Below are 25,002 nucleotides of genomic sequence, written 5' to 3' on the forward strand. Positions count from 1 at the left end.
TCTTTAGAGGTAAAATGGCACGAAGGTGGAAGAAGAATAATTATAACTAGACCAGTACATTTCCTGAAGAAAATGTGAGCGGTGCTTGCCTTGGTGAAATCGGGACAGGGTGCCAATACATTCAAGAGCCGCCCGCGTAGGGTGCCAATACTTTTTAGAACCGACCGTCAAGGGAGCCAGTACTTTTGAGAGCTGGCCGTGCAGGGTGCCAATACTTTTGAGAGCCGGCCAGATCATGTGCCGATACTTCTGAGAGCCGAACAGATCGTGTGCCAATACATTTTAGAGCCGAACGTGTACCGAGGCAAAACTTTTACAGCTTTCTGTTTAGAGGGCCAATACTTTCACAACTCAATGCAAGTCTATGGGAAATTTTCTGATTTTGAGCTTCCGTAGCGGGAATACTGGCATTCCAATCGCTTATAAAAGTCATAGCACACCTCTGCTCAATAAGCCGATCGATTCGACACCTCACCCGTCGATCTCCGACAAACGGTGCGGGACTAGTTACGCACCGAAAAAAAAAGTGGAAGAAGAAGAATAATTATTATAATAATAACTAGAACGGTACATTTCCTGAAGAAAATGTGAGTGGTGCTTGTGTGGCAAAATTCAGATCGGGCGCCAATACTTTTGAAAGCCGACAGCGTAGGGCGCCAATACTTTCGAGAGTCAGACGAATAGGTTGCTACAGGGGTTTAGCATGATGCTCGCATGTTTTAGCATCATGCTTGCATGTTTTAGCATCATGCTAGCATGTTTTAGCATCATGCTAGCATGTTTTAGCATCATGCTAGCATGTTTTAGCATCATGCTAGCATGTGTTAGCATCATGCTAGCATGTGTTAGCATAATGTTAGCATGTTTTAGCATCATGCTAGCATGTTTTTGCACATTTTAGCATCATGCTAGCATGTTTTAGCATGTTTTAACATCGTGCTGGCATGTTGCTAGCGTGTGTTAGCACTGTACTGGCCGTGTAGGGTGCCAATACTTTTAAAGCTGGACAAATAGGGTGCAAATACTTTCGAATGCCAGACTCTAGGGAACCAATATATTCGAGAGGTGAAAGCGTAGGGTGTCAATAATTTCGAGTGCCGGACGCTAAGGGCGCCAATACTTTCGCGAGCCAGACAGATGGGGCGCCAGCATTGTTAGAGCCGGCTGTGTAGTGCGCCAATACTTTTTAGAGCCAGCCGTCAAGGGCGCCAGTACTTTTGAGAGCTGGCCGTGCGGGGTGCCAATACTTTTGAGCGCCGGCCCGATAGGGTGCCAATACTTCTGAGAGCCGAACAGATCGTGTGCCAATACATCCTAGAGCCGAACGTGTACGGGGGCAAAACTTTTAGAGCTTCATCTCCTGTTTGAAGTATTCCTCAAAAATTCCTCACCTCTCTCTCTCTCTCTAAACCCCGCCCATACACGTGTTTCACCGGTAGACAGTACTTTCTGTCAAACTGTCATTCGAAGTAGTGTGCTAATTTATGATGTTTGTGTTTTCCTGACCAACAGTTTGTAGGTAGTCTAATTTATGATCTTTGTGTTTTCCTGACCAACAGTTTGTAGGTAGTCTAATTTATGATGTTTGTGTTTTCCTGACCAACAGTTTGTAGGTAGTCTAATTTATGATCTTTGTGTTTTCCTGACCAACAGTTTGTAGGTAGTCTAATTTATGATCTTTGTGTTTTCCTGAGCAAGAGTTTTGTGTGGAGACACTTATTTTATGACCGGGGGTCGTGGTGTAATCCTATCAGTATGTTTATGATAATGAGTTGGGGTCTGGGGGTGTTAATGGCTTTACGATACCCCCAGCAATAGGTGGACTCTATGTGTAAAAGTGGAGTCAGTTACACAGAAGTTTCTAAGATCTCGGCTGTGTACCAGTGTTTGCGCTGTGTAATTTAAACGAACCTGCGGCTTCTCATTTTAGCACCGCTAAAGTTTTATTTTTATTTTGAGGAATACTTCAAAGAGGAGGTGGCTGTCTATCGTAACAGTAAGTGTTTTATTAGTGGTGCTTGAAAAGCACTACCATTGTTCTCTTGCATACTACTTATTATTATTATTATTATTATTATTATTATTATTATTATTATTATTCCACTTTTTTTTCGGCGCGTAACTAGTCCCGCACCGTTTGTCGGAGATCGACGGGTGAGGTGTCGAATCGATCGGCTTATTGAGGAGAGGTGTGCTATGACTTTTATAAGCGAATGGAATGCCGGAATTCCCACTACGGAAGCTCAAAATCAGAAAATTTCCCATAGACTTGCATTGAGTTGTGAAAGTATTGGCCCTCTAAGGAGAAAGCTGTAAAAGTTTTGCCCCCGTACACGTTCGGCTCTAGAATGTATTGGCACACGATCTGTTCGGCTCTCAAAAGTATTGGCACCCTATCCGGCCGGCGCTCAAAAGTATTGGGACCCCGCACGGCCAGCTCTCAAAAGTACTGGCGCCCTTGACAGTCAGCTCTAAAAAGTATTGGCGCACTACACGGCCGGCTCTAACAATGCTGGCGCCCTATCTGTCCGGCTCTCGAAAATATTGGCACCCTATTTGTCCAGCTTTAAAAGTATTAGCACCCTAAACGGCCAGTATAGTGCTAACACATGCTAGCAACATGCCAGCATGATGCTAAAACATGCAAGCATGATGCTAAAACATGCTAACTAGATGCTAAAACATGTTAAAACATGCTAGCATGATGCTAAAACATGTTAGCATCATGCTAACACGTGCTAAAACATGCTAGCATCATGCTGAAACCCTGTAGCAACCTATCCATCCGGCTCTCGAAAGTATTGGCGCCCGATCCAAATTTTGCCAGTGCAAGCACCACTCACATTTTCTTCAGGAAATGTACCGGTCTAGTTATTATAATAATTATTCTTCTTCTTCCACTTTTTTTCAGCGCGTAACTTCTCTCACGTTTGTCGGAGATCAACGGGTGAGGTGTTAAATCGATCGGTTTATTAAGGAGAGGTGTGCTATGACTTTTATAAGCGAATGGAATGCCGGAATTCCCACTACGGAAGCTCAAAATCAGAAAATTTCCCATAGACTTGCATTGAGTTTCGAAAGTATTGGCCCTCTAAGGAGAAAGCTCTAAAAGAATTGCCTCCGTACACATTTGGCTCTAGAATGTATTGACACACGACCTGTTCAGCTCTCAGAAGTATTGGCACCCTTCGCCATCGGCTCTTGAAAGTATTGGCACCCCATTCCTGTTTTGCCATGGCAAGCACCATCCACATTTTCTTCAGGAAATGTACCGGTCTAGTTATTATTATAATTAATGGTGCTTGAAAAGCACTACTATTGTTCTTCGGCCTACTTATTATTATTATTATTATTATTATTATTATTATTATTATTATAATTAATGGTGTTTGAAAAGCACTATTATTGTTATTTGGCAAACTTATTATAATTATAATTATTATTCTTCTTCCACTTTTTTTTTCGGTGTGAAACTAGTCCCGCACCGTTTGTCGGAGATTGACGGGTGAGGTGTCAAATCGATCGGCTTATTGAGGAGATGTGTGCTATGTATTATGGAAGTGATCAGAATGTCGGCATTCCCGGTACGGAAGCTCAAAGTCGGAAAATTTCCCATAGACTTGCATTGAGTTGCGAAAGAATTGGTGCTCTACACCGCCAGCTCTAAAAGAATTGCCTCCATACACGCCCGGCTCTAAAAAGTATCGGCAACCAATCTGTCCGGCTCTCAGAAGTATTGGTGCCCTATCTGGCCGACTCTCAAAAGTATTGGCACCCCGCATGGCTGGCTCTCCAAAGTATTTCCGCCCTACACGGCCAGCTCTAAAAAGTATAGCTGCACTACACGGCCGGCTCTCAGAAGTATTGGCGCCCTGTGCCTCCAGCTCTCAAAAGTATTGGCACCCTACGCCGTCAAAAGTATTGGCACTCTACGCTTCCGGCTATCGAAAGTATTGGCGCCTGATCCTAATTTTGCCATGGCAAGCAGCACACATTTTCTTCATTAAATGTACTGGTCTAGTTTATTATTATTGTTGTGTCTGTGTGTGTGTGTGTGTGTCTGTCTTATTATTTCTGTGTCTGTGTTATTATTTCAGACATCAGATATTTCTCATCTATATTAAATGTTTTCTACACATTTGATCATTTTAGAAAATGTTTGAAGGATTTTCACACGCACCCCTGCTCTCATCAGACAGAACCTCGATTGGGAAACACTGGGTTAGTTACTCGTCTGACCCTTAACTTACTCTCCATCATCACTTTTATTCTGAGTAACATTCATTATTCACACAGAAACTACTTACACACCAATCCTCACTAATATCAGGATACTCGCTCTCATTAAGGGAAAACCAGAAAAAATACATTTCTGCAGATATTTAAGTAAACTTACTCAGTGTATGAGTTCTGCTTCTTTATCTAATGATCTGCTGAGTGTTTCTACTTCCTGTTATTTTATTTTAGTTTATATATTTGTATAGAGCTCTGACAGTTGTTCGTGCACAGCTGAATGAAGTCACGAGATAATAAATGAAGGTAATGAAATGATAATGTGTGTGATGTAGATTTTACCAGACTGTTAATTCTGTTCTCTGTATTTGCAGCGTTTTCAGGCTTATACTTTCAGTATTTACAGGCCTTTGCTCGATGGATCAGAAAGCTGTCTGATAACAAACCATATCTGTGTGTGTGTGTTTATTACCCTACCTCACTGCCCCTCCCCCTCTGCAGAATAAACGGTTAGGAAGTGAAAGTGAAAGTCAGTCTCCATTTTGTGTGGAGGGGACAATACAGCATTTCAGGAGTAAAAACACAGTGAGTATCTACATCTAAAGCTATAATATATAAAGACACTGAATGTACACCAGATGCAGAAGAGTTTTGTGGGTTTGTACTGAAGTTTGAATGTACACAGGTTGTTTTATGACTTGATACAGAGACTATTTCCTGTAAGTGAACTCTGTGCTGATACAGGGTTTGATTTAACACACCGATGTTGGAGTGAAGTAAACGTGTGTCCTGCTGTAATCTGGAGAAGGAGACATGACCTCCAACATGAGTGTGTCTGGAGAACAGGACTTAAAGAGAGACGAGAGGTGAGTTACTTTTCCATTCACCAGCAATAAATACACACCGTCTCATGGAACAGATCTGTATCTCTAAACACTCACTAGTTAACAGAGGAACTAGACTTTGGTTTAAGGTGTTTAATAGCAGTGAATATATCACTGATCTGATCTAAGAACAGTTTAGAGAAATCATTCACTGAGAGAAGAGTAAAAAGGACTGTGTAATGTGGAGGAGAAGAGCAGCGTAGCTTTGAGTCAGTGAACTCTACAGGCTTTAAGACCCAGCTGAGTCAGTTATCTGTGACTGGGACTCCTGACATCAGTGTAATTCCTGAGGTATGAGGCGTGTCTCCTGTTTGAATAAGTGTGCAGACTAGAGCTGAATTAAAAAGATGGAATTATTGGTGTTTAATGATGAACACATTGTGTAACAGTGCTGAGACAGCAGAGTATTAATTATTGCTGATATTTCTGTTTCATTCTAGAATGATGGAGGGAAAGAGATCAGACTCACCAGAACCCAGCTGTGTGTCCATGAAGAGTGACGCGTCAATGGATCATCCATTTCACTTCAGAGACGGAGCCAGTTCTCCTGATGTGAGGTCAGTACAGTGAGGTGTTTTACAGCAGTGTTCCACCTGATCAAACTCACTGGTCTCATTCTGAAGCCCTTCATGATCTTTATCAGGTGTTGAAGCAGTAAAACACTAAAGTGTGCAGTGCTGCAGCTCTCGGACTGGCGGTGAGGAAAACTGCTTTAAGAGTTCAGTTCAGCCTGCAGTCCCTGAGCTGGAGGGTCTGTGGTGCTACACAACAACATTTACACCTGGGACATTAATGACTAGATCACTATTTTATTCATAAACATGTTAGTGTCAGTGAGAAATCCTGAAATCAGTGTATAGTGTTAAGAGGATAGTGTTAAATATCTGTCTCTGTATGTATTAGTGTGTGTTGTGCAGCTATGAATACATATAGTCTATATTACATCATGTGTTTTATTTCTTCACAGACCACAACAGAAGAAATCAAACCTCAGCAGAAATCAGCTGGACTCCATATTCAAGGTGTGTGTCTTTTTAATGTGTGTAACTTGTGTGTGAGCAGGTTGCAGGTTTTTTATTTAAGATCATGACAATTTACAGGTTTATTGATGTGCAGCAGCATTGTGGGTAATCAGGCAGAATTTCAGCTGTAACTGTGGGAATAGAAAGAGACTTTTATTCTTTTCATAAAATAAAAGCATCTCTCTGTGTGTAACATTATAATATTTAGATGTGTTCCTGTGTGTTTCTAACCAGGAGCTGGAACACAAAGTCATCACCCTGATAAAGAATGAGCTGAAGAGGTTTAGGAAGCGCCTGAGTCCAGATTACCCAGCATGCACTGAGAGGGAGGTGCAGGATGAGGAGGATCTGCACAGTGTCAGAGACGGAGCGCTGAAGATCACACTGCATGTCCTGAAGAACATGAACCACACAGATCTCGCTAACACACTGCAGAACAGTAAGAGCTCTGAGTCATGGCTTTATTCCATCAGGTTCACTTTAGAGAGAGGAAATAGTTTTAGATAGGAACACTTTTAGTTTGAAGTTCGAGTTTAGTATCATGTACATCTGCTGCTGTTCTGTTCTGTTCGTGGTCCAGCTTGTGGTGACTCTGTACAGTGGTCCTGTTCCTTCAGGAATATTTACTACATGAATCAGGAATGAACAGCAGCATTTGAATTTGACATTTAATCCTGTGTTCAGTGATTTTACATTAAAACATCTTATTACTTTGTTTATTAGAGTCTGTGGCCTCTGTGTATCAGACAAAGCTGAAATCCAGCCTGAGAGAGAAGTTTAAAAGAATTAATGAAGGAATCTCACAGCATGGAAGCTCAGCACTTCTGAATGAGATCTACACAGAGCTCTACATCACAGAGGGTTGGAGTGGAGACGTCAATAATGAACATGAGGTGAGACAGATTGAGACAGCGTCCAGGAGACCAGCAGCACAGGAGACACCCATCAAATGTAATGATCTCTTTAAAGACAAGTCCATCAGAAGTGTGCTGACTAAAGGAGTTGCTGGAATTGGAAAAACAGTCTCTGTGCAGAAGTTCATTCTGGACTGGACTGAAGGAAAAGCAAATCAGGACGTCACCTTCATGTTTCCACTTCCCTTTAGAGAGCTGAATCTGATGAAGCAGGAACATCTCAGTCTGATGGATCTTCTTCATCACTTTTTCCCTGAAATGAGAAAACTACAATTAATAGACTCCTACAAAGTGGTGTTGATCTTTGATGGTCTGGATGAGTGTCGACTTCCTCTAAATTTCCAGAAGAATGAGAGACTGTGTGATGTGACAGAGTCAGCCTCAGTGGATGTGCTGCTGACGAACCTCATCAAGGGGAATCTGCTTCCCTCTGCTCTCCTCTGGATCACCTCTCGACCAGGAGCAGCCAATCAGATCCCTCCTGAGTGTGTAGACCAGGTAACAGAGGTACGAGGGTTCAGTGATCCTCAGAAAGAGGAGTACTTCAGGAAGAGGATCAGTGATCGGAGCCTGGCCGATAAAATCATCTCACACATGAAGTCTTCAAGAAGCCTCTACATCATGTGCCACATCCCAGTCTTCTGCTGGATCTCAGCCACTGTTCTAGAGAGAATGTTGCGTGAAGCAGAGAGTGGACAGATCCCCAAGACTCTGACTCAAATGTTCACACACTTCCTGATCTTTCAGATCAAACACAAGGACCAAAAGTACCATCAGAAATGTGACCCTGATCCTCAGCAGACCAGAGAGAGTATCCTGGCACTGGGAAAACTGGCTTTCCAACAGCTGGAGAAAGGAAACCTGATCTTCTATGAGGAAGACCTGAGAGAGTGTGGCATTGATGTGAGAGAAGTGTCGGTGTACTCAGGAGTGTGTACCCAAATCTTCAGAGAGGAGTTTGGGCTTCACCTGGGGAAGGTGTTCAGCTTTGTACATCTGAGTGTTCAGGAGTTTCTGGCTGCTTTATATGCATTTTTCTGCTTTATTTTTAGAAAGACAAATGTGTTAGTGGAGCAAAGCACTGGACGTTCTAATTTCTTCAGAAAGTCAGACATGTCTGATCTCCTCAGGAGTGCAGTGGACAAGGCCTTACAGAGTGAGAATGGACACCTGGACCTGTTCCTCCGCTTCCTTCTGGGTCTCTCACTGGAGTCCAATCAGACTCTCTTACGAGGCTTAATGCCACAGACAGGAAGCAGCTCTCACAGCAAACGGGAAACAGTCGAGTACATCAAGGAGAAGATCAGGGAGAATCCATCTCCAGAGAAATCCATCAATCTGTTCCACTGTCTGAATGAACTGAATGATCATTCTCTAGTGCAGGAAGTACAGACTTACCTGAACAGAGGAGGTGACCGTCGTCTCAGTGGAACCAGACTCTCTCCTGCTCAGTGGTCAGCTCTGGTGTTTGTGTTACTGAACTCAGATCAGGAGCTGGATGTGTTTGATTTGAGGAAATATGACCAATCAGAGGAATGTCTTCTGAAGCTGCTGCCAGTGGTCAAAGACTCCAGAAGAGCTGAGTGAGTATTTTATTTATAAATGTATTACTGCATGGTTTATTATTTTAATGTAACACTGAACTGCACTGTTTGGATTAATGCTGGTTAATAATTACTCTAATCATCTTTAAACAAACCTCTGGTACTGTTACAGAAGAGTTTCACTTTTTACACCAACACGTTACGTCTGCACTGAGGGCGGGGCCATGTGGACAAAACCTTCTATCACCATTTATTACCTTTTCTCTAAAACTGATGAAGAAATGATCTCTACAGAATTACTGCATGTATTCATCACTGCTTTCTGATCATTTTGTGATCTAAACACCAGTGAAAGGCACTTTTTCTTTTCTCCTTTCATTTGAAAGTGGCATTGAACAGAACTTCACAAACGAGAAGAAGAAAAACAGAACACTGTCACCATGGGAACAATATGAATACAGCATGTGACACTGGTGATATAGAGGATTTAGGAAAATATCTATCAATAGACATGACTGATTATTCTATTTTCTGGTCCTATGATGTGTATCAGTGTATCACACCGCCCAATCTGCACTGAGGGACACACGTGAGAGTGTCGTGGAAAACAATCTTTCCAACCTAAGTTAAACACTTCAGAGACAGAGGGTTTGTAGATGCCAAAGGTCATCAAACTTTATTGAAACAACAAAGTGAGACAGTCTGCAGAAAGTCTGAATTATACACACACAACCATGTCTTTATATACTTTTCTGAAGCAGTAAAATTATCCCTAGGCGGGGCATTAACCTCTTCTTTCTAAAAACAAACCAATCTCCATCGCCTTCATGAATTACTCATATCTATATGATACCTTACATTTGTGGTGCATGCGTTGTGAGTTGTACTTTCTGAAAGGTTTCATCAGGACAGGATTTTTACCCCGTCCCAGATTTCCCCCTTATACCTTAATGACCTTCTGGCTTTAGTCCCAGCCTGGTACACTTCATCCTGGAAGTCTGATCTGTTATTGTGACACTGGTATTGAAGCTTAAAGGGCTTTGATTGGAAACACAGTTCTGGTGAATGTCTAATTGCTCATTTATTGCCAGAGCAAAGCTGCTTTAGACAAAACACATGGTTCTTCTAACTCCGTTTACACAGGACATACAGAGATGCAGAAAAACACCTGATGTTCAGTAACACATAGACGTCTTCTAGCTCACTACACACTTACAATAGAACTTGATTAAAACTCTTCTGTGCTTTTTCACTTTCACACCGACCTTGTTTGGTTTGGACCGATCAGACTTTCTCTTTAGATTGGATCTGGTGTGGGATTAGTTTACAGGATGAAAGAGGATTGTCCTCGAGGACGGATTTCCAGTTAGCAAAAACATCATAATAATCCCTCTGTGCAGATCAAGGGATACGTCCTGTTTATAACTTTAATCCCTAACAAAACATGTGTGAATATTTACCATAAACAAACAAACAAACAAACAAACAAATACATAATGCATGCACTGTGTGAGACGGATTTCCAGTTAGCAAACTAACTCATCAACTTACTCCACACACACACACACTCTCTCACACACACTCACAAACACACACACACTCTCATTCACACACACACACACACACTCTCACACACACACACACACACTCACTCACACACTCTCTCACACATACACACACACTCTCTCACACACACACACACACACACACACTCTCTCTCTCACACACACACACACTCACACACACTCTCTCACTCACACACACTCACACACTCTCACACACTCTCTCACTCACACATACACACTCACACACACTCACCCTCTCACACACACACAGACTTTTTTACATGTACTTCCCTTAAAAATGGTTTCCATTATTCAAACAAAAACCCTTCTGTTTTCATTTCAATAATAATAATAATAATAATAATAATAATAATAATAATAATAATGCTGATGTGGGGTCTGTCCTCTGATTTGTGTGTGTGAGAGAAACACACTCACATTTCTGTTACATGGTAAAGAGTAAGTGTATTATGGCTGTGTGTGTGTTTGAGGTCAGTGTTCTGATATTTCATCATTTCTCTTCCAGGCTGTGTGGGTGTAAACTGACAGAGGAAAGCTGTAGAGTTCTGTCCTCAGTTCTCAGATCAAACTCCTCCAGACTGAGAGAACTGAACCTGAGTGGAAATAACCTGCAGGATTCAGGAGTGAAGCTGCTCTCTGCTGGACTGGAGAATCCACACTGTACACTGGAGATACTGAGGTACACACACACACACACACACACACACACACACACACACACATACTCTCTCACACACAAACTCTCTCTCTCTCTTTCTCTCACACACACAGACTTTTTTTTACATGTACGTCCCTTAAAAATGGTTTAAATTATTATAAAGTATTTATTCAAACAAAAACCCTTCTGTTTTCATTTCAATAATAATAATAATAATAAGAAGAAGAAGAAGAATAATAATGCTGATGTGGTGTCCTGTCCTCTGATTTGTGTGTGTGAGAGAAACACACTCACATTTCTGTTACATGGTAAAGAGTAAGTGTATTATGGCTGTGTGTGTGTTTGAGGTCAGTGTTCTGATATTTCATCATTTCTCTTCCAGTCTGTGGGGGTGTGATCTGACAGAGGAAAGCTGTAGAGTTCTGTCCTCAGTTCTCAGATCAAACTCCTCCAGACTGAGAGAACTGGACCTGAGTGACAATAACCTGCAGGATTCAGGAGTGAAGCTGCTCTCTGCTGGACTGGAGAATCCACACTGTACACTGGAGATACTGAGGTACACACACACACACACACACACACACACACACACACACACACACTGTACACTGGAGATACTGAGGTACACACACACACACACACACACACTGTACACTGGAGACACTGAGGTACACACACACACACACTGTACACTGGAGATACTGAGGTACACACACACACACACACACACACTGTACACTGGAGAAACTGAGGTACACACACACTCACACACACACACACACACACACACACACACACACTGTACACTAGAGATACTGAGGTACACACACACACACACACTGTACACTGGAGATACTGAGGTACACACACACACACACTCTCACACACACACACACACACACACACTGTACACTGGAGATACTGAGGTACACACACTCTCACACACACTCTCACACACACTCACACACACACTCACACACACACTCACACACTCACACACACACTCACACACTCACACACACACACTGTACACTGGAGATACTGAGGTACACACACACACACACACACACACACACACACACACACACACACACACACACTGTACACTGGAGATACTGAGGTACACACACACACACACACACACACACACACACACACACACTGTACACTGGAGATACTGAGGTACACACACACACACACACACACACACACTGTACACTGGAGACACTGAGGTACACACACACACACACACACACACACACTGTACACTGGAGAAACTGAGGTACACCCACACACACACACACACACACACACACACACACACACACTGTACACTGGAGAAACTGAGGTACACCCACACACACACACACACACACACACACACTCACACACACACTGTACACTGGAGATACTGAGGTACACACACACACACACACACACACACACACACACACTCACGTACACTGGAGATACTGAGGTACACACACACACTCACACACACACACTGTACAGTGGAGACACTGAGGTACACACTCACTCTCTCACACACACACACACTCTCTCTCACACACTCACACACACTCACTCACTCACTCACTCACTCACTCACACACACACACACACACACACACACACACAGTTTCCCTCTGTGGTGATTGTAATTGTAGTGATGTGATATATTGTCATTGTTGTGTGTGTGAGATGAGAGTAAATGTTGTGTATATAAAGATTTTGTGTAGTTGATGTTTTCAGAGCTAAAACTGAGTGTGTTAAGTGTGAGAAGGTTTTCTTTCTTGCAGGATGTGTTACTGCAGGATTACAGATGAAGGTTGTGCTGCTCTGGCTTCTGCTCTGAGGTCAAACTCCTCATCACACCTGAGAGAACTGGATCTGAACGATAATAATCCAGGAGAATCAGGAGTGAAGCTGCTCTCTGATCTACTGAAGGATCCACACTGTAACCTGGAGACACTACAGTGAGTTACTGACTTACTGTCTCTTTACTCTACTGTATCATGCTGAATAATGTGTGTGTGTGTGTGTGTGTGTGTGTACGTACCTCAGTTTCTCCAGTGTACAGTGTGTGTGTGTGTGTGTGTGTGTGTGTGTGTGTGTGTTTATGCTGATGTTGTGTGTTTACACTGATGTTCTTCTCTGTCTTACAGCATTAAGGGTAATAAACTCACCAGGACGGCGTATGACAGGACTCTCACCTCAAACCTCTTCTCCAGGATACTGCAGTCTTGGTGAAGAGTTAGAACCCGTCCCACATTTCCAGCAGTTTGGGAGCTGAATCATTAAACTTAAAGGGGCAGAGCAGAAACAAAGTCAAGAACAGGCAGAAGGTCGTACACAGGAGAAATCAACACACGTAACCAAATATCTGCTGTACAAAGCAACGGCACCGATCTGCCCCGGGGATGGAGACTGACGAGGCTTAAGTACACGTCCGGAAATGTACAGCCAACTCATCCCAAAGGCGGGAGCAGGCGTGTACGAGATGTGATCGTCCAATGGCAAGCAGGAACATGACGCACTGCAGTGGACTGGGCTTAAAAGAGGAGGAGACAAGACACCCATCCCTCCCCCGACATAGACACACGAATGGAACACAGTACAAACAGAAATACAACTGAGGACGTAACAATGGCCAAGTATCAAATAAAATGTAAACTTGCATTGATGAAGGTAATGTTGTTAGTAAATGTTTATAAATTACCATGGTAACACAGAGCTCCAAGGTATAAAAATATGGAGTTTGTCATCAATCAAACAGTAACCAGTTTTAAAACCTAAAAAAGTTTACGTAGCAAAATTTAGCAAAGCGCTTTACAGTAAATTAAAACGTAAAATTAAACTAATGAAATGTTGTGCAGCACATGCTTATGTTAATGTTTGTTACATTATATGATCATATAAATAAATAAATACTCCCAAAGTCACCAGAATTGAAAGCTTTGGTGCTGTTAAACATTTAGAGAGTGAGGTTGTGGTGACTCAGTAGTTCACTCAGTATATCTGGGTAAGACACAGTGAACGACTCACTGCTGGCATTCATGAAGAAGTCATAAACTCCACTGGAATAATAAATAGGATCTAATAAAACCATGAGTGGAAATTATTGGTGTAAGTTTGTTAGGATAGACTTCCTCCAACCTGGAACTATATCCTCCAGTCCACGCGGTGGCGGTAACGCGCCTAACAGCTGCGTCTCCGACCAGTAGAAATCACAGAGGAAGAAAAAGCTGCAGCGGGTATCTCCTGAGCAGTTGAGTTATTACACCGAACTAATCATCTCCAGATTAAATTATTTCTGACAGTTTTACAGTTAGGTTTGATCCAGTGTAAACATAAAAGCTGGTTATTTTGTCTGTGTTTGAGGAATTAAAACTCCGTTCTGTTTTTAAACCCGAGGTAAGTTAAACGGAAGCTGTGTGGCCGAATCCCAAATTGATGTCATTTCCGGTTTAAGTGCACTACATTAGGGATGAAATAATGACAGTCTACACCCTATGTAGTGCACTATTTAACTCACGAGGAGAGATTTGTTATTCTGTTTTAGCGGCACTATTTAAGTATAACCTTTATCCTAAAATCCATTGTTTGCTCCCTGCTTATAGCAACTAAAATAAACAACAGTGAGTGTAAAAGTGGCTAAGTCATTTAGCAGCTAAAATAACTTTAAATTTCTGTAATGTTTTTAATGTATAAACTGCTAAACTGAGGTGAAGTTGGGTTTATATTGGACATTCACTGCAAATTCGAGCTTCTATTTCTCAAGAAATAAACACAAAAAGGACAAAATGTGTGTGTGTGTAGCTGGCGAAGTCACTTTGTAAAGAAATACTACGCGCATGCGCACGTAAGAATCCACGTCAACATGTCCGCCATATTGATGAGGGAAAGACCGCGCTGTAAACAAATACAAGTAAACGGAGGAGCTGTGGTTTTTCTGGATAATAATTTACATGATTTACCGGAGATGATAACGGCATCGTTTTCAAAAACTTGTCCTTTGAAACCCGTTTTCCAAAGTTTTCAGACCCCGAAACGCCGTCGTCATGGAAACGAACAGCCAAACCGCATCAAAAGTTTTCGGTTTTTATTTGAAAACGTTGTGGTGTAAACGGGCCCTTAACAACTACAGCAAAATGCTGCTTTTATTGCTGAAGTCTTTCTGTAAACAAATAGAAATGAAATAGAATTTTTATGATTCACACTATATTACACTCCATTCTTCTTCTCAAACACAACTCTATTTTTGAAAATAATAAAGATTTCTTTTGTTAAAAAATCTATTTCATGATGCAGCTTATTATTAGAGCTGCAACTAACGATTATTTTCACAATCGATTAATTGGTCGATTATTTTTTTTCGATTAATCTGATGGGGGCGGGGCAAACTTTCAGTGCCTTTTTTTGTTTATTTAAAATAAAATCCACAAACTGAGTGTTACAAATATAAATTCAGACTAAAACTTTACACAGATGTTTGTCCAAAACAGAAAAGAACCCAATACACACACACACACACACACACACATATAATATATATATATAAATTAATTTAGGACTGTAGTTTAATTCGGTGCTTTTTGTGCATCCATAAAAAAATAATGCATAAGTACTTATATAATATAAATGTAAACTAACTAAATAAGATAAATATATATAAACATTTATAAATAGTTGGATAGATAGCATTATTTTTTATGGATGCACAAAAAGCACAGAATTAAACTCCAGTCCTAAATGAATAATAAAATCTCACTTTCACTGCACCTTGTGGTTTCTGTATCTCGGTGTCTTTAGACATTATTTTACTTTTGATCATAATGTTTGAATTAGACATTACAGATCTTACTCGCGCTACACTCTGTATCAGCGCGTCTACACCGCGCGTGACCCGCAACGCGGCCTCGTTACTAACACTTTATTTTCAGTGCTTTTTGAACTGTCTCTCAGCCCTAAATAGTTCCGCGGTATTTGTGTGGAATTGGGATGAACGTCTAGTTAAAGGGTTGATGTCTCGCTGGCGCAGTGATTTGTTCTTTAGGAGTGTTTTTCTCTTGAACAGCTCTCTGTGTGGAGACTTGAGGTAGTTCTGTAGTCACAGGTGCACAAATCAGTCACACAGCTCCAGCTCCACCTGCGCCTCTCGCAGGGAAACGGTTTCTGTGCACTGGCTCCGTCCCAAATCACCTTGTATGGAATCTCTATCTCTAGTGCACTAGGTGCGGTAGAGACTCCGTTCGTTCAGACCGTGTGTAGTGTACCTAGATACGCAGTCGTGCAGGATTTGGGCACAGGCCACGCTAATGAAACATCATCCATTTCAAGTCAAGTTGTTATTGTTAAACGTTTCACTAAAACCTGTATGGAAACGTTGCTGTCCAGTTGTTCTATAAGCGCAATTTCAACCAAATACAGTGGAGTGTAAAAGTTTGTACCCCCTTTTGGTTTCTTTTGGATGGAAGGGTGTTAAATGTCCTAAACACTACAAAATTTGACTGCAAGTAGAAGTTAATTTTATTATCAGACTCAGATATCCCTGTTAATATTTTTAATACTGCTCATTAGTGTTAAATGACTTGATGATTTTGTGGTCAGTAAACCGTTTTTGTGTTGATTTTGATGTATGTTTTGGATCACTGTCCTGCTGGAAGATCCAACCACGGCCCATTTTAATCTTTCTGGCAGAGGCAGTCAGGTTTTTATTTAATATCTGTTGATATTTGGTAGAGTCCATGATGCCATGTATCCTAACAATATGTCCAGGTCCTCTGGCAGAAAAACAGTCCCAGTACATTAAAGATCCACCACCATATTTAACCGTGGGCATGAGGTACTTTTCCATATGGCTACCTCTCTGTGTGCTTCAAAACCGCCTCTGGTGTTTATTACCAAAAAGCTCTATTTTGGTTTCATCTGACCATAGAACCCGATCCCATTTGAAGTTCCAGTAGTGTCTGGCAAACTGAAGACACCTGAGTGCGTTTTTGGATGAGAGTAGAGGCTTTTTTCTTGAAACCCTTCCAAACAGCTTGTGGTGATGTAGGTGACTTCAGATTGTAGTTTTGGAAACTTTCTGACCCCAAGACACAACTAACTCCTGCAATTCTCCAGCTGTGATCCTTGGAGATGTTTTGTCCACTCGAACCGTCCTCTTCAGTGTGTTGAGACGATATAGACACACGTCCAATTCCAGGTTGATTCATAACATTTCCCGTTGACTGGAACTTCTTAATTATTGCCCTGATGGTGGAAATGAGCATTTTCGATGCTTGTGCTATTTTCTTATAGACACTTCCCATTGTGTGAAGCTCAATAACCTTTTGCTGCACATCACAGCTACAGTGGTGCTTGAAAGTTTGTGAACCCTTTAGAATTTTCTATATTTCTACAAAAATAGACACAAGATTTTCAGACAAGTCCTAAAACTACACAAAGATAACCCATTTAAACAAATGAGACAAATATTATACTTGGTCATTTATTTATTGCAGAAAATAATCCAATATTCCAATCTGGGAGTGGCAAAAGTATGTGAACCTTTTGCCTTCAGTATCTGGTCTGACCCCCTTGTGCAGCAATAACTGCAACTAATCATTTCCAGTAACTGTTGATTAGTCCTGCACATGGGCTTGGACATCAGTTTTGGCCATTCCAAACCAATAACCTTATTGTTCTTTAACCATTCTTTGTTTTGGGCCATTGTCTTATTGCATGCCCCACTTTCTCTTGAGATTCAGTTCAGTTCCTGGGTTCATTCTTGTCCTGCGTTTGGGGAACTCACCACTACACTAATGATAATCTTTCAGATAGCTTGGAGATTTAGTACGTGTAGACCTTCTCAACTCAGGGTTTTCCATCCCAAGGAAAGTTTCTGACACAGCCACTTCAGAAGTTCCTCCCAGTTTTTGTTTGTGACTTTCCTCAGAGAATGAAGAACCTGAGTCTTTTGTAGAAGGCACTGGAATGTCAACATCTGGCCGTGAAGTGTCTTACAACTCTGGTGCTGGTGCTACGGATGTTGCATTGTGCCTGTCTCTCACCTGATCAATATGTCAGTGCACTACTTGCCCACTTCCCAATGCTACTGTGCACCATACAGGACCAGTCTTTTTCTGAACTGTTCCTGGAATAAAAGTAGGTCCAGAGCTGAAGTTCCTAGTATACACTGGGTCGCCCACCACAAGATATCTTTCCTTTGCATGTTGGTCATGGTACCATTTTTGTCTCAATTGTTTGTCTCAATGAGACCCTGTGTAGACCAGTTTCCTTCCACACAGCAGTTTAGCGGCTGATTTGCCAGTGGTCGACTGTGGCGTCGTTCGGTAACTGAACAGCACTCTGGCTAGCTTTTTCAATGGACTCTCGGCACTCTCTTTCATCAGGGTTTTGAGTGTTGAATGGCCCTTTCAGCCAGACCACTGGAAGATGCATGGTAGGGTGCTGTGCTTGTGTTTGATGCCGTTTCTTTCCATAAACTCTTGGAATTCAGCACTGGTAAAAAACAAAGAAACTGCTATAGTCTGACATCACTACTTCTGGTATCCTGTGTTGGCTAAAGGTTTGTCTTAAGCACTGAATGGTAAATGTGGATGTAGACTTGATTAACAGATAAGCCTCTGTCCATTTTGAGAATGCATCTACCACGATCAAGAACATTCTACCCATCCACGGTGCACCATAATCAATGTGAATCCTTCTCCACGGTTGCTCTGGCAACTCTCACGCGTGCAGTGGCGCGTTTGCTGGAGCGTTTCTGTTTTCCTGACAGACTGCACACGATTTGACCAATGCTTCCACCTCTGCATCCAAGTGTGGCAACCACATATAGCTACGCACCAGGCCTTTCATCCTGGTAATTCCCGGATGGGTTTCGTGTAGATGTCTTAGAAGAGCCGCACGCCGCGGATGTGGAATCACTACGCGAGTCCCCCATCACACAAAGCTTCCCTGTATGCAGAGTTCATCCTATTTCCTTACATATTAGGGATGTCACGATACCAAAAATCTAGTCGTCGGTACCGATACCACCAAAAGTACACGATGCTCAATACCACGGTGTGGTTTTTATTTTTTTTAAAAAAGAGACAGAATTAAAAAAAATTATAAAATTAAAAACTCCTGGAGGACATCCTCCTCTGGCTGATACTGGCAGAGAGAGAGAGGGATATTTTAGTTCAAACACTCTGACCATGACTAATAAGTGCTAAGGTGCACTCCTAAACGCACACACACCCCTTATACTCTGAATGCAAGCATTAGTTTAAATTGACTGATACGGTGGCAGGATAAAAAGATTTATTAAAAGCATGAACATGTGAATAATTATTAGTGACATGAGGCTACATTTAGCTGACAGGACACGGGCTGAATGGCGATGCATGGTGGTCCATTAGGAGGTAGTTTATAAAATTGCAATGCGTTAGCGTTTAACAAATAACTGGATATCGCTAACATTACATGGAGCATAACGTTAGCTGATTTCACAGCTACAATGCCAGCTGTCTCAAACATAATATAGGACCTGTCTTTCGACTGTAATCCTATGGCATTAATTTTGTGACCTAAAAATACCTCTACTTCTCCCATGAACTCACACTTGCTCCTTCTTTGTCTCAGTCCACTCTTTTCTATCCTACTCAGTACCTCATCCAAGTTCTGCAGATGTTCATTAGCCCCTGAGACTAAAATGTCATCCAGATAAACTGTGACGCGTGCGATGTCTTGCAGAATCCCTTCTATTGTGCACTGGAAGATCGCTGGAATTGAAGCAACTCCAAATGGTGGCCTGCTGTAAGTACATAATCCCTTGTGCATGTTAATTGTAACATACTTATTGGAATTTTTGTGCAGAATTATCTTCTGATGCGCATGGGTCATGTCCAGTTTGGAGAATTTTTCTTCCTGCCAACTGAGCAAATAAATCTTCTACCTTGGGAATTGGATACTGCTCCACACTAGAGCTGGATTTACTGCGAATTTATAATCCTACAAATTGGGATAGAACCATCAGCTTCCTGACTGGAACAATGGGAGCTGCCCACTCTGCAAACTGTATTGGTTATATATATATATATATATATATATATATATATATATATATATATATATATATATATATATATTGTATATATGTTTATTTCAGTACATTTTCATGGTACGGTCAGTACTGTTTATTTTTGTAATAAAGTGATCTTAATTTTTCCACTGAGTGTTATATTTTCATTCAGTAGTAATCGGTTATTAGTAGGTGCTACCCGACTTGGTTATCAGCATCTGTAAGATCCACTATCGGTCAGCCTTTAAAATAGATTAATGTGTATGACACGTTCTTCTTTAATTAATAAAGAAATGCACGTGTTGACAACTTGCTGTGGTATAAGGGGAATAAAACACTTCAGAATGTGCAGTTCTACCTTGGGGTGGTAACGGTCACTCCACTTCATTGGATCGTTGACTACTTTCCTATAACCGCATGTTTATTCCTTACATAAATTAAACACAAAGCATGTAGGGGTTCTACATACATGTAGTATTTGTACAATCAATAACCTATTAGAGTAATACATTGTGGTATATAAACTGAACTTTGTGTTTATGTCTACAGTGTCCAAAGCCCGTGGTGGTGGCAGTGCATGGCGTGTGTGGGAGCAGGTCTGTTGGGAGTGTTAAGTACCATCTCATACACTCAGCAAACAATATGGATGGAACTTTCCAGAGTTGTGGTGTCACTTTCCTGCAAAGCTTTAACCATCAGAGAGTTATCTTTTACTGGGGCTTTTAGCTGCAGGAGACTGAATTACTAACAGTTTTTTTTTGTGGATCTGATTTCTTCCTTCGCAGGAGTGGATCTAATCACAGCCTGTGATATTCGTCTGTGCACACAGGGTGCCTGGTTTCAGGTGAAGGTATGAGGAACATTAATTTGCCATACATTGCTTGCTTACATGTTTACACCAAGATCTGTAAACAAGTTATTTTTGTCCATATGATCATATATAGAGATAGTAAGTGATGAGAAGATAAGAATGGGCTGAATGTTCTGACTCGTACAAGCCCCTATGAAAGAGTTGACCACAAGGGGGCACACTCTGAACAATTATTTACATTTGCAGTTTGTTGAAGATTAAATAAACCACAGTGAGCATCAGATGTCTGGTTTTAATACAAAGTGGACTATTTTATGATATTACCATCTTGTCATTTATCAAAGAAGAGCTACAAAACCTGAAATTTGTTCATTTTTAGACAGAAAAATTCTGCAGTGTAGCTGTTCTAGTGGGCTTTCACACTGGAAGTTTAGTCCAAAACAGAGCAGTTTGCATGAAAAGTTGGTAATGTGACCGTCGTAATGTGGACTGGGAAGTGCACTGCGGTACCGAACCCGAGACTACCTGTAGAAGTTGGTCGAGTTCGGTTACACTGGAACTGTGAATGTGAATTGTCCCATGAATGTGAACACAACTTGTACCCGGGTCCGCACTTGTTCAGGAAGTAGAGTAACCTGTGCTGAAGGCCTGTTGTGGTGATGACGTGTCATGACACGTTTTGGCCCAAATCTGCAGTAACTTTGAAAAAGTGGAAGCTCCTCTGAATATTGTGGAGTTTCTTGATTTTGCGTTAATTTCTGTGATCACAAAATGGTGAAATTCTGGACTGACACATGGAAGATATGGAATGATAACAGAAGAATGTGACTTTGGGTTGTACCGTGTATTTTTTTTTTTCATGTAGCTTTATTATTTAGTATAAATGAAGGCAAGTGTGTGTTCTGTTCATCTCTGCAGTCGTGTGTTCCCTGATGGTCAATGATTGCTGGAGCTCTGGAAATAGCAGGTGAGATTGCAGGCCGGAGTCGCGTCGCTGTCCAGGGAACCAAATCAACCTCCTCTACTCCTGAGACCACAGTGTAACTGAGAGCCTAGACTACATGGTAAGAACCTGCTTAAGACATGAATAGCATTTTTAGCCTCAAGGTAGACCCATGCACACGCAGTATGGCCACAAACACAAAGTAGAGCGGTCGAAATCTGAGATTTCTCCTCTGTGTCTCCAGGCTACTTGGAACATGAACATGTTGCAGACACAGGATCTTATGAAGTCAGCGCAGACAGCCCTGGAAAAGAAGAGTCCGAAAGACGTGCCCTTCTCCAAGCTTTAAAGGAGAAGATCCAGGGCTGTTGAAGCTGCCTGTTGAATCAGCGGTGGAACTGAGACTTCATCATCCACATATCTTTAGTTCTTCTTGCTAAGTCTGAGTTTCTTTTTAGTCTTTTTATTTTTAGACTGGTCAAAAGACTGATTAGTGGAAGTGAAATGATAGATGAACTTTTAATTACTTGCTTTATTATTTGCAGGTGCCTTGTACAGTAAGACAGGGTAACTAATACTCAAAAGCTTGTTTTGTGTGTTAACATGTACAGTAGATGTACATATTTTTTCTGGTGCTGTGTGACTGCAGAATGTAGTGCAGTTAACACATTAAATTTCCTTGGATGCTCACTTTTAACTCGAGGAGGTCACAGTTTGCCCAGACATCTTTTTTTAAATCCGTCAATCCGTCACCCACACGTCATTCTGGGGGACGAAGAGGAGGAAGCTGGACAGATAAATTTATTTATTTATTTATCATTGCTGTGTTTCCTCAATCGAGTGCAGAAAGAAGAAAAACAACACAACTGATTTAAAATAAAAATATAGAAAACAATCTAATGTAAGGTTCTGATCCGTTTTGCTTTCAGCAGGAAGGCTGTCCTCTTTCCTGTTGCTCTTTCCCTTCTATTAGTCCATTTGTCCAGTCTGAATCGGTTTGATTCGTTTTGAGACGATTCGGAGTCAAATAATTTTCTAGTGAGAGTCGCACACTTCCAAACGAACTAGACTGAGATGAGTATTTGATTCTCACTAGAAAGTGATTCGACTCTGAATCAACTCGAAATGAATCAGTCAAACTGATTCAGACTCTATAAAAGGACTATGAGATGTGATTAAGATATATATTCCAATGTTTTGCTTTACAATTCCACTGTGTGTGTGTGTGTGCGCGCGCGCGCGCGTGTGTTTTTCAGGAGAACGAGAAACTCTGACACAAGAGTACATCCTGACCATTGGTACTGTGTACACATCAACATACACACACGTCTCCATGCTGGACATCTCAGGAGCTTTCACACACAGTGCTAGGAATATCCCGGGACAGAGAAATGCACCTTCTAAGTGAGCGAGTTTAGCGTCAACCGGTGAAATTTGCTGTAGCGTGAACACTTCGCCTCTGTGAGCTTCACTCTCCGTCAGGTTCACTGTAATTAGACATAAAATGTACATAAAGTTTATTTTTCATACAGTTAGGAGTTAATGTTTTTTTTTTTTTTTTTACTCTTCGAGGAACAGAAATGATCTTTCGAGGCAGCTTCTTCATCACTACCTGCTCCGTTTGACTCAAAAATGTAACGACCGTTTTCAAAAAGTCACGATGTCTTCAGTTCATGTGATTTTACTGTTGAATTTAAACAGGAAATGTGAAATATTTTTGTTCCTTTGTTTCCTCTACTGTCTTTTTGCTGTGATCTTGAACACAGTTGTAATTTTTTTTTTAATAATAAATAATTGATCATTCTAGTTCTCTCACTTTCCTTGTCCTAATTGTCCTGTATCTGTTAAATCCGTTTCATCTCTGGTCTTTCTGTCTGTATGAACACTTGTAGAAATGACATGATGTCCATATTTTTAAATGATTCATGATTTTGAATTTAAATAAAGATATTCTTTAATTCTGTATTTTGTCATTTAATTATCATTAGAAATCAGAAGATCAGATTAAAGCCACGGCTTCTTTACCTGCCGAAGCTGTAAAACTTTCAATAAACCAGTCAATAGATCAGCTGAATAAATGTAGATTTTTAATTTACTGATTAGATGTATTGATGGTGTTGATAGATTATTTGAAGATTTTTATTGATCTTGAACAATCATTCAGTTAAATATTTTTTTAAAAAAACTTGATAAATAGTTGATGAAATAAATGTAGTGTAATGTACTGAGTCAAATATGAAAACTACAAATAAATAAAATATATTTATATCTGTGTATAATTAAAAACCTCACTTAATACAAGAAATTCATATCCTAAATGTTGCAAGTGATTAATCTGATCATTTTATTCACCTGTTTAATTATTACTTTCGAAATAATAAACAAATTAATGTTCTGGATTCATGAGGAATGTTTACATTTTGTGTCCAAACTCAAAAGTTTAAACAAAGTGTATATTTATGCTAATAAAGCATAAAGAACGTGAAACCTCAACACGTCTACAATCATCGATGAATTAAATATTAATTAAAAAAATTAAATTAAACAAGAGTAAGATGAAGTATATTTTTAATTAAAATGTAATTAGAAAGGAGCACTTTTAAAGTGGATTTGATTTAAAATAATGATAAAGCTGTTTTTTTATGCATTTGTATATATTATCCTCTACCGTGTTTAAGAAGAAGAGAATAATGAAGCTTTTTAAGAAATAATATTTGGGTTTATTTTATTTTATTTTCTCCTCACAGATTCAAATTTACGTCAACGTCCGTTACGTTGGTGACGTCACCGCGAGCGCGAGAAGTCGAAGTGAGGAGCAGAAAGCGTTGTTAGTGTTAGTTCTGGCCCGTTTGGACCCAAACTAAAGTGAGTTTATTCGGTTCTGTGTAACCGAACCCATTTTGTGCTGTATTGTGTGTATGTGTGTAGTTAACGGTGTTAACACCTGTGTTTCAGGTGTATCAGTATGAAGCAGGCGGTGACGGCGCACTGATTCACTCTCGGAGCTCGGTTCACTAATGACCGAATCACCGAGGAACCGACCAAAGATAACTCACACCCGCACGGAGAAGAAGAACAAGAGGAGGAGAAGTGAGAAATAACATTTTATAACTTTTTTTATTCACTCCTCTGGTTCAATATTAATGTTAATATTATACAAATATGCTAGCGGTGCTAGCTTTTGAGGAGGCAGTCCAGTCCACGCATGCGCAGTGTAATTAATGAGCAAGCTAATCGAAATGTGATTAGCAAATAGGTCGATGTTATTTTTGATTCTATTTAAAACGATGAATTCACTCTGTCAATAACTGCCCAGATTGAGAATATTGCATGATTT

At 40.8% G+C, this 25,002-nt stretch overlaps 2 protein-coding genes across 4 annotated transcripts in view; both read left to right on the forward strand.

Annotated features, from left to right (window-relative positions):
* The window catches only part of LOC128614058 (uncharacterized), a 367,857-nt gene that overhangs the window by 55,314 nt on the left and 287,541 nt on the right, over positions 1 to 25,002 (forward strand). The window lies entirely within an intron of this gene.
* On the forward strand, positions 4,732 to 23,780 carry LOC128614052 (NLR family CARD domain-containing protein 3-like). Of its 3 annotated transcripts, XR_008386973.1 has the most exons (11): positions 4,732 to 4,818; positions 4,978 to 5,099; positions 5,558 to 5,674; positions 6,085 to 6,139; positions 6,374 to 6,578; positions 6,863 to 8,636; positions 10,689 to 10,862; positions 11,224 to 11,397; positions 20,461 to 20,761; positions 21,641 to 21,786; positions 21,910 to 23,780. XR_008386973.1 is itself a non-coding variant. In XM_053635312.1 (10 exons), the coding sequence occupies exons 2-10, from the start codon at positions 5,047 to 5,049 to the stop codon at positions 13,089 to 13,091; spliced, it is 2,814 nt and encodes a 937-aa protein (XP_053491287.1). In that variant the 5' UTR covers positions 4,732 to 4,818; positions 4,978 to 5,046; the 3' UTR covers positions 13,092 to 13,777. The 3 variants fall into 3 exon arrangements, 2 of the variants coding, with proteins under 2 accessions (XP_053491287.1, XP_053491288.1); XM_053635312.1 differs by lacking the exons at positions 20,461 to 20,761; positions 21,641 to 21,786; positions 21,910 to 23,780 and adding exons at positions 12,641 to 12,817; positions 13,007 to 13,777; XM_053635313.1 differs by lacking the exons at positions 20,461 to 20,761; positions 21,641 to 21,786; positions 21,910 to 23,780 and adding exons at positions 12,641 to 12,817; positions 13,007 to 13,777 and having other exon boundaries at positions 4,774 to 4,818; positions 4,941 to 5,099.

Source organism: Ictalurus furcatus, chromosome 10 (genome assembly GCF_023375685.1).
Source record: "Ictalurus furcatus strain D&B chromosome 10, Billie_1.0, whole genome shotgun sequence".
NCBI lineage: Eukaryota > Metazoa > Chordata > Actinopteri > Siluriformes > Ictaluridae > Ictalurus > Ictalurus furcatus.

Excerpts from the sequence above, each read along its gene's own strand:
- LOC128614052 (XM_053635312.1), top strand. The coding sequence starts at position 5,047 with ATGACCTCCAACATGAGTGTGTCTGGAGAACAGGACTTAAAGAGAGAC. Across the intron at positions 6,579-6,862 it reads CGCTAACACACTGCAGAACA|AGTCTGTGGCCTCTGTGTAT; the intron begins GTAAGAGCTCTG and ends TTTGTTTATTAG. Across the intron at positions 11,398-12,640 it reads TGTACACTGGAGATACTGAG|GATGTGTTACTGCAGGATTA; the intron begins GTACACACACAC and ends TCTTTCTTGCAG.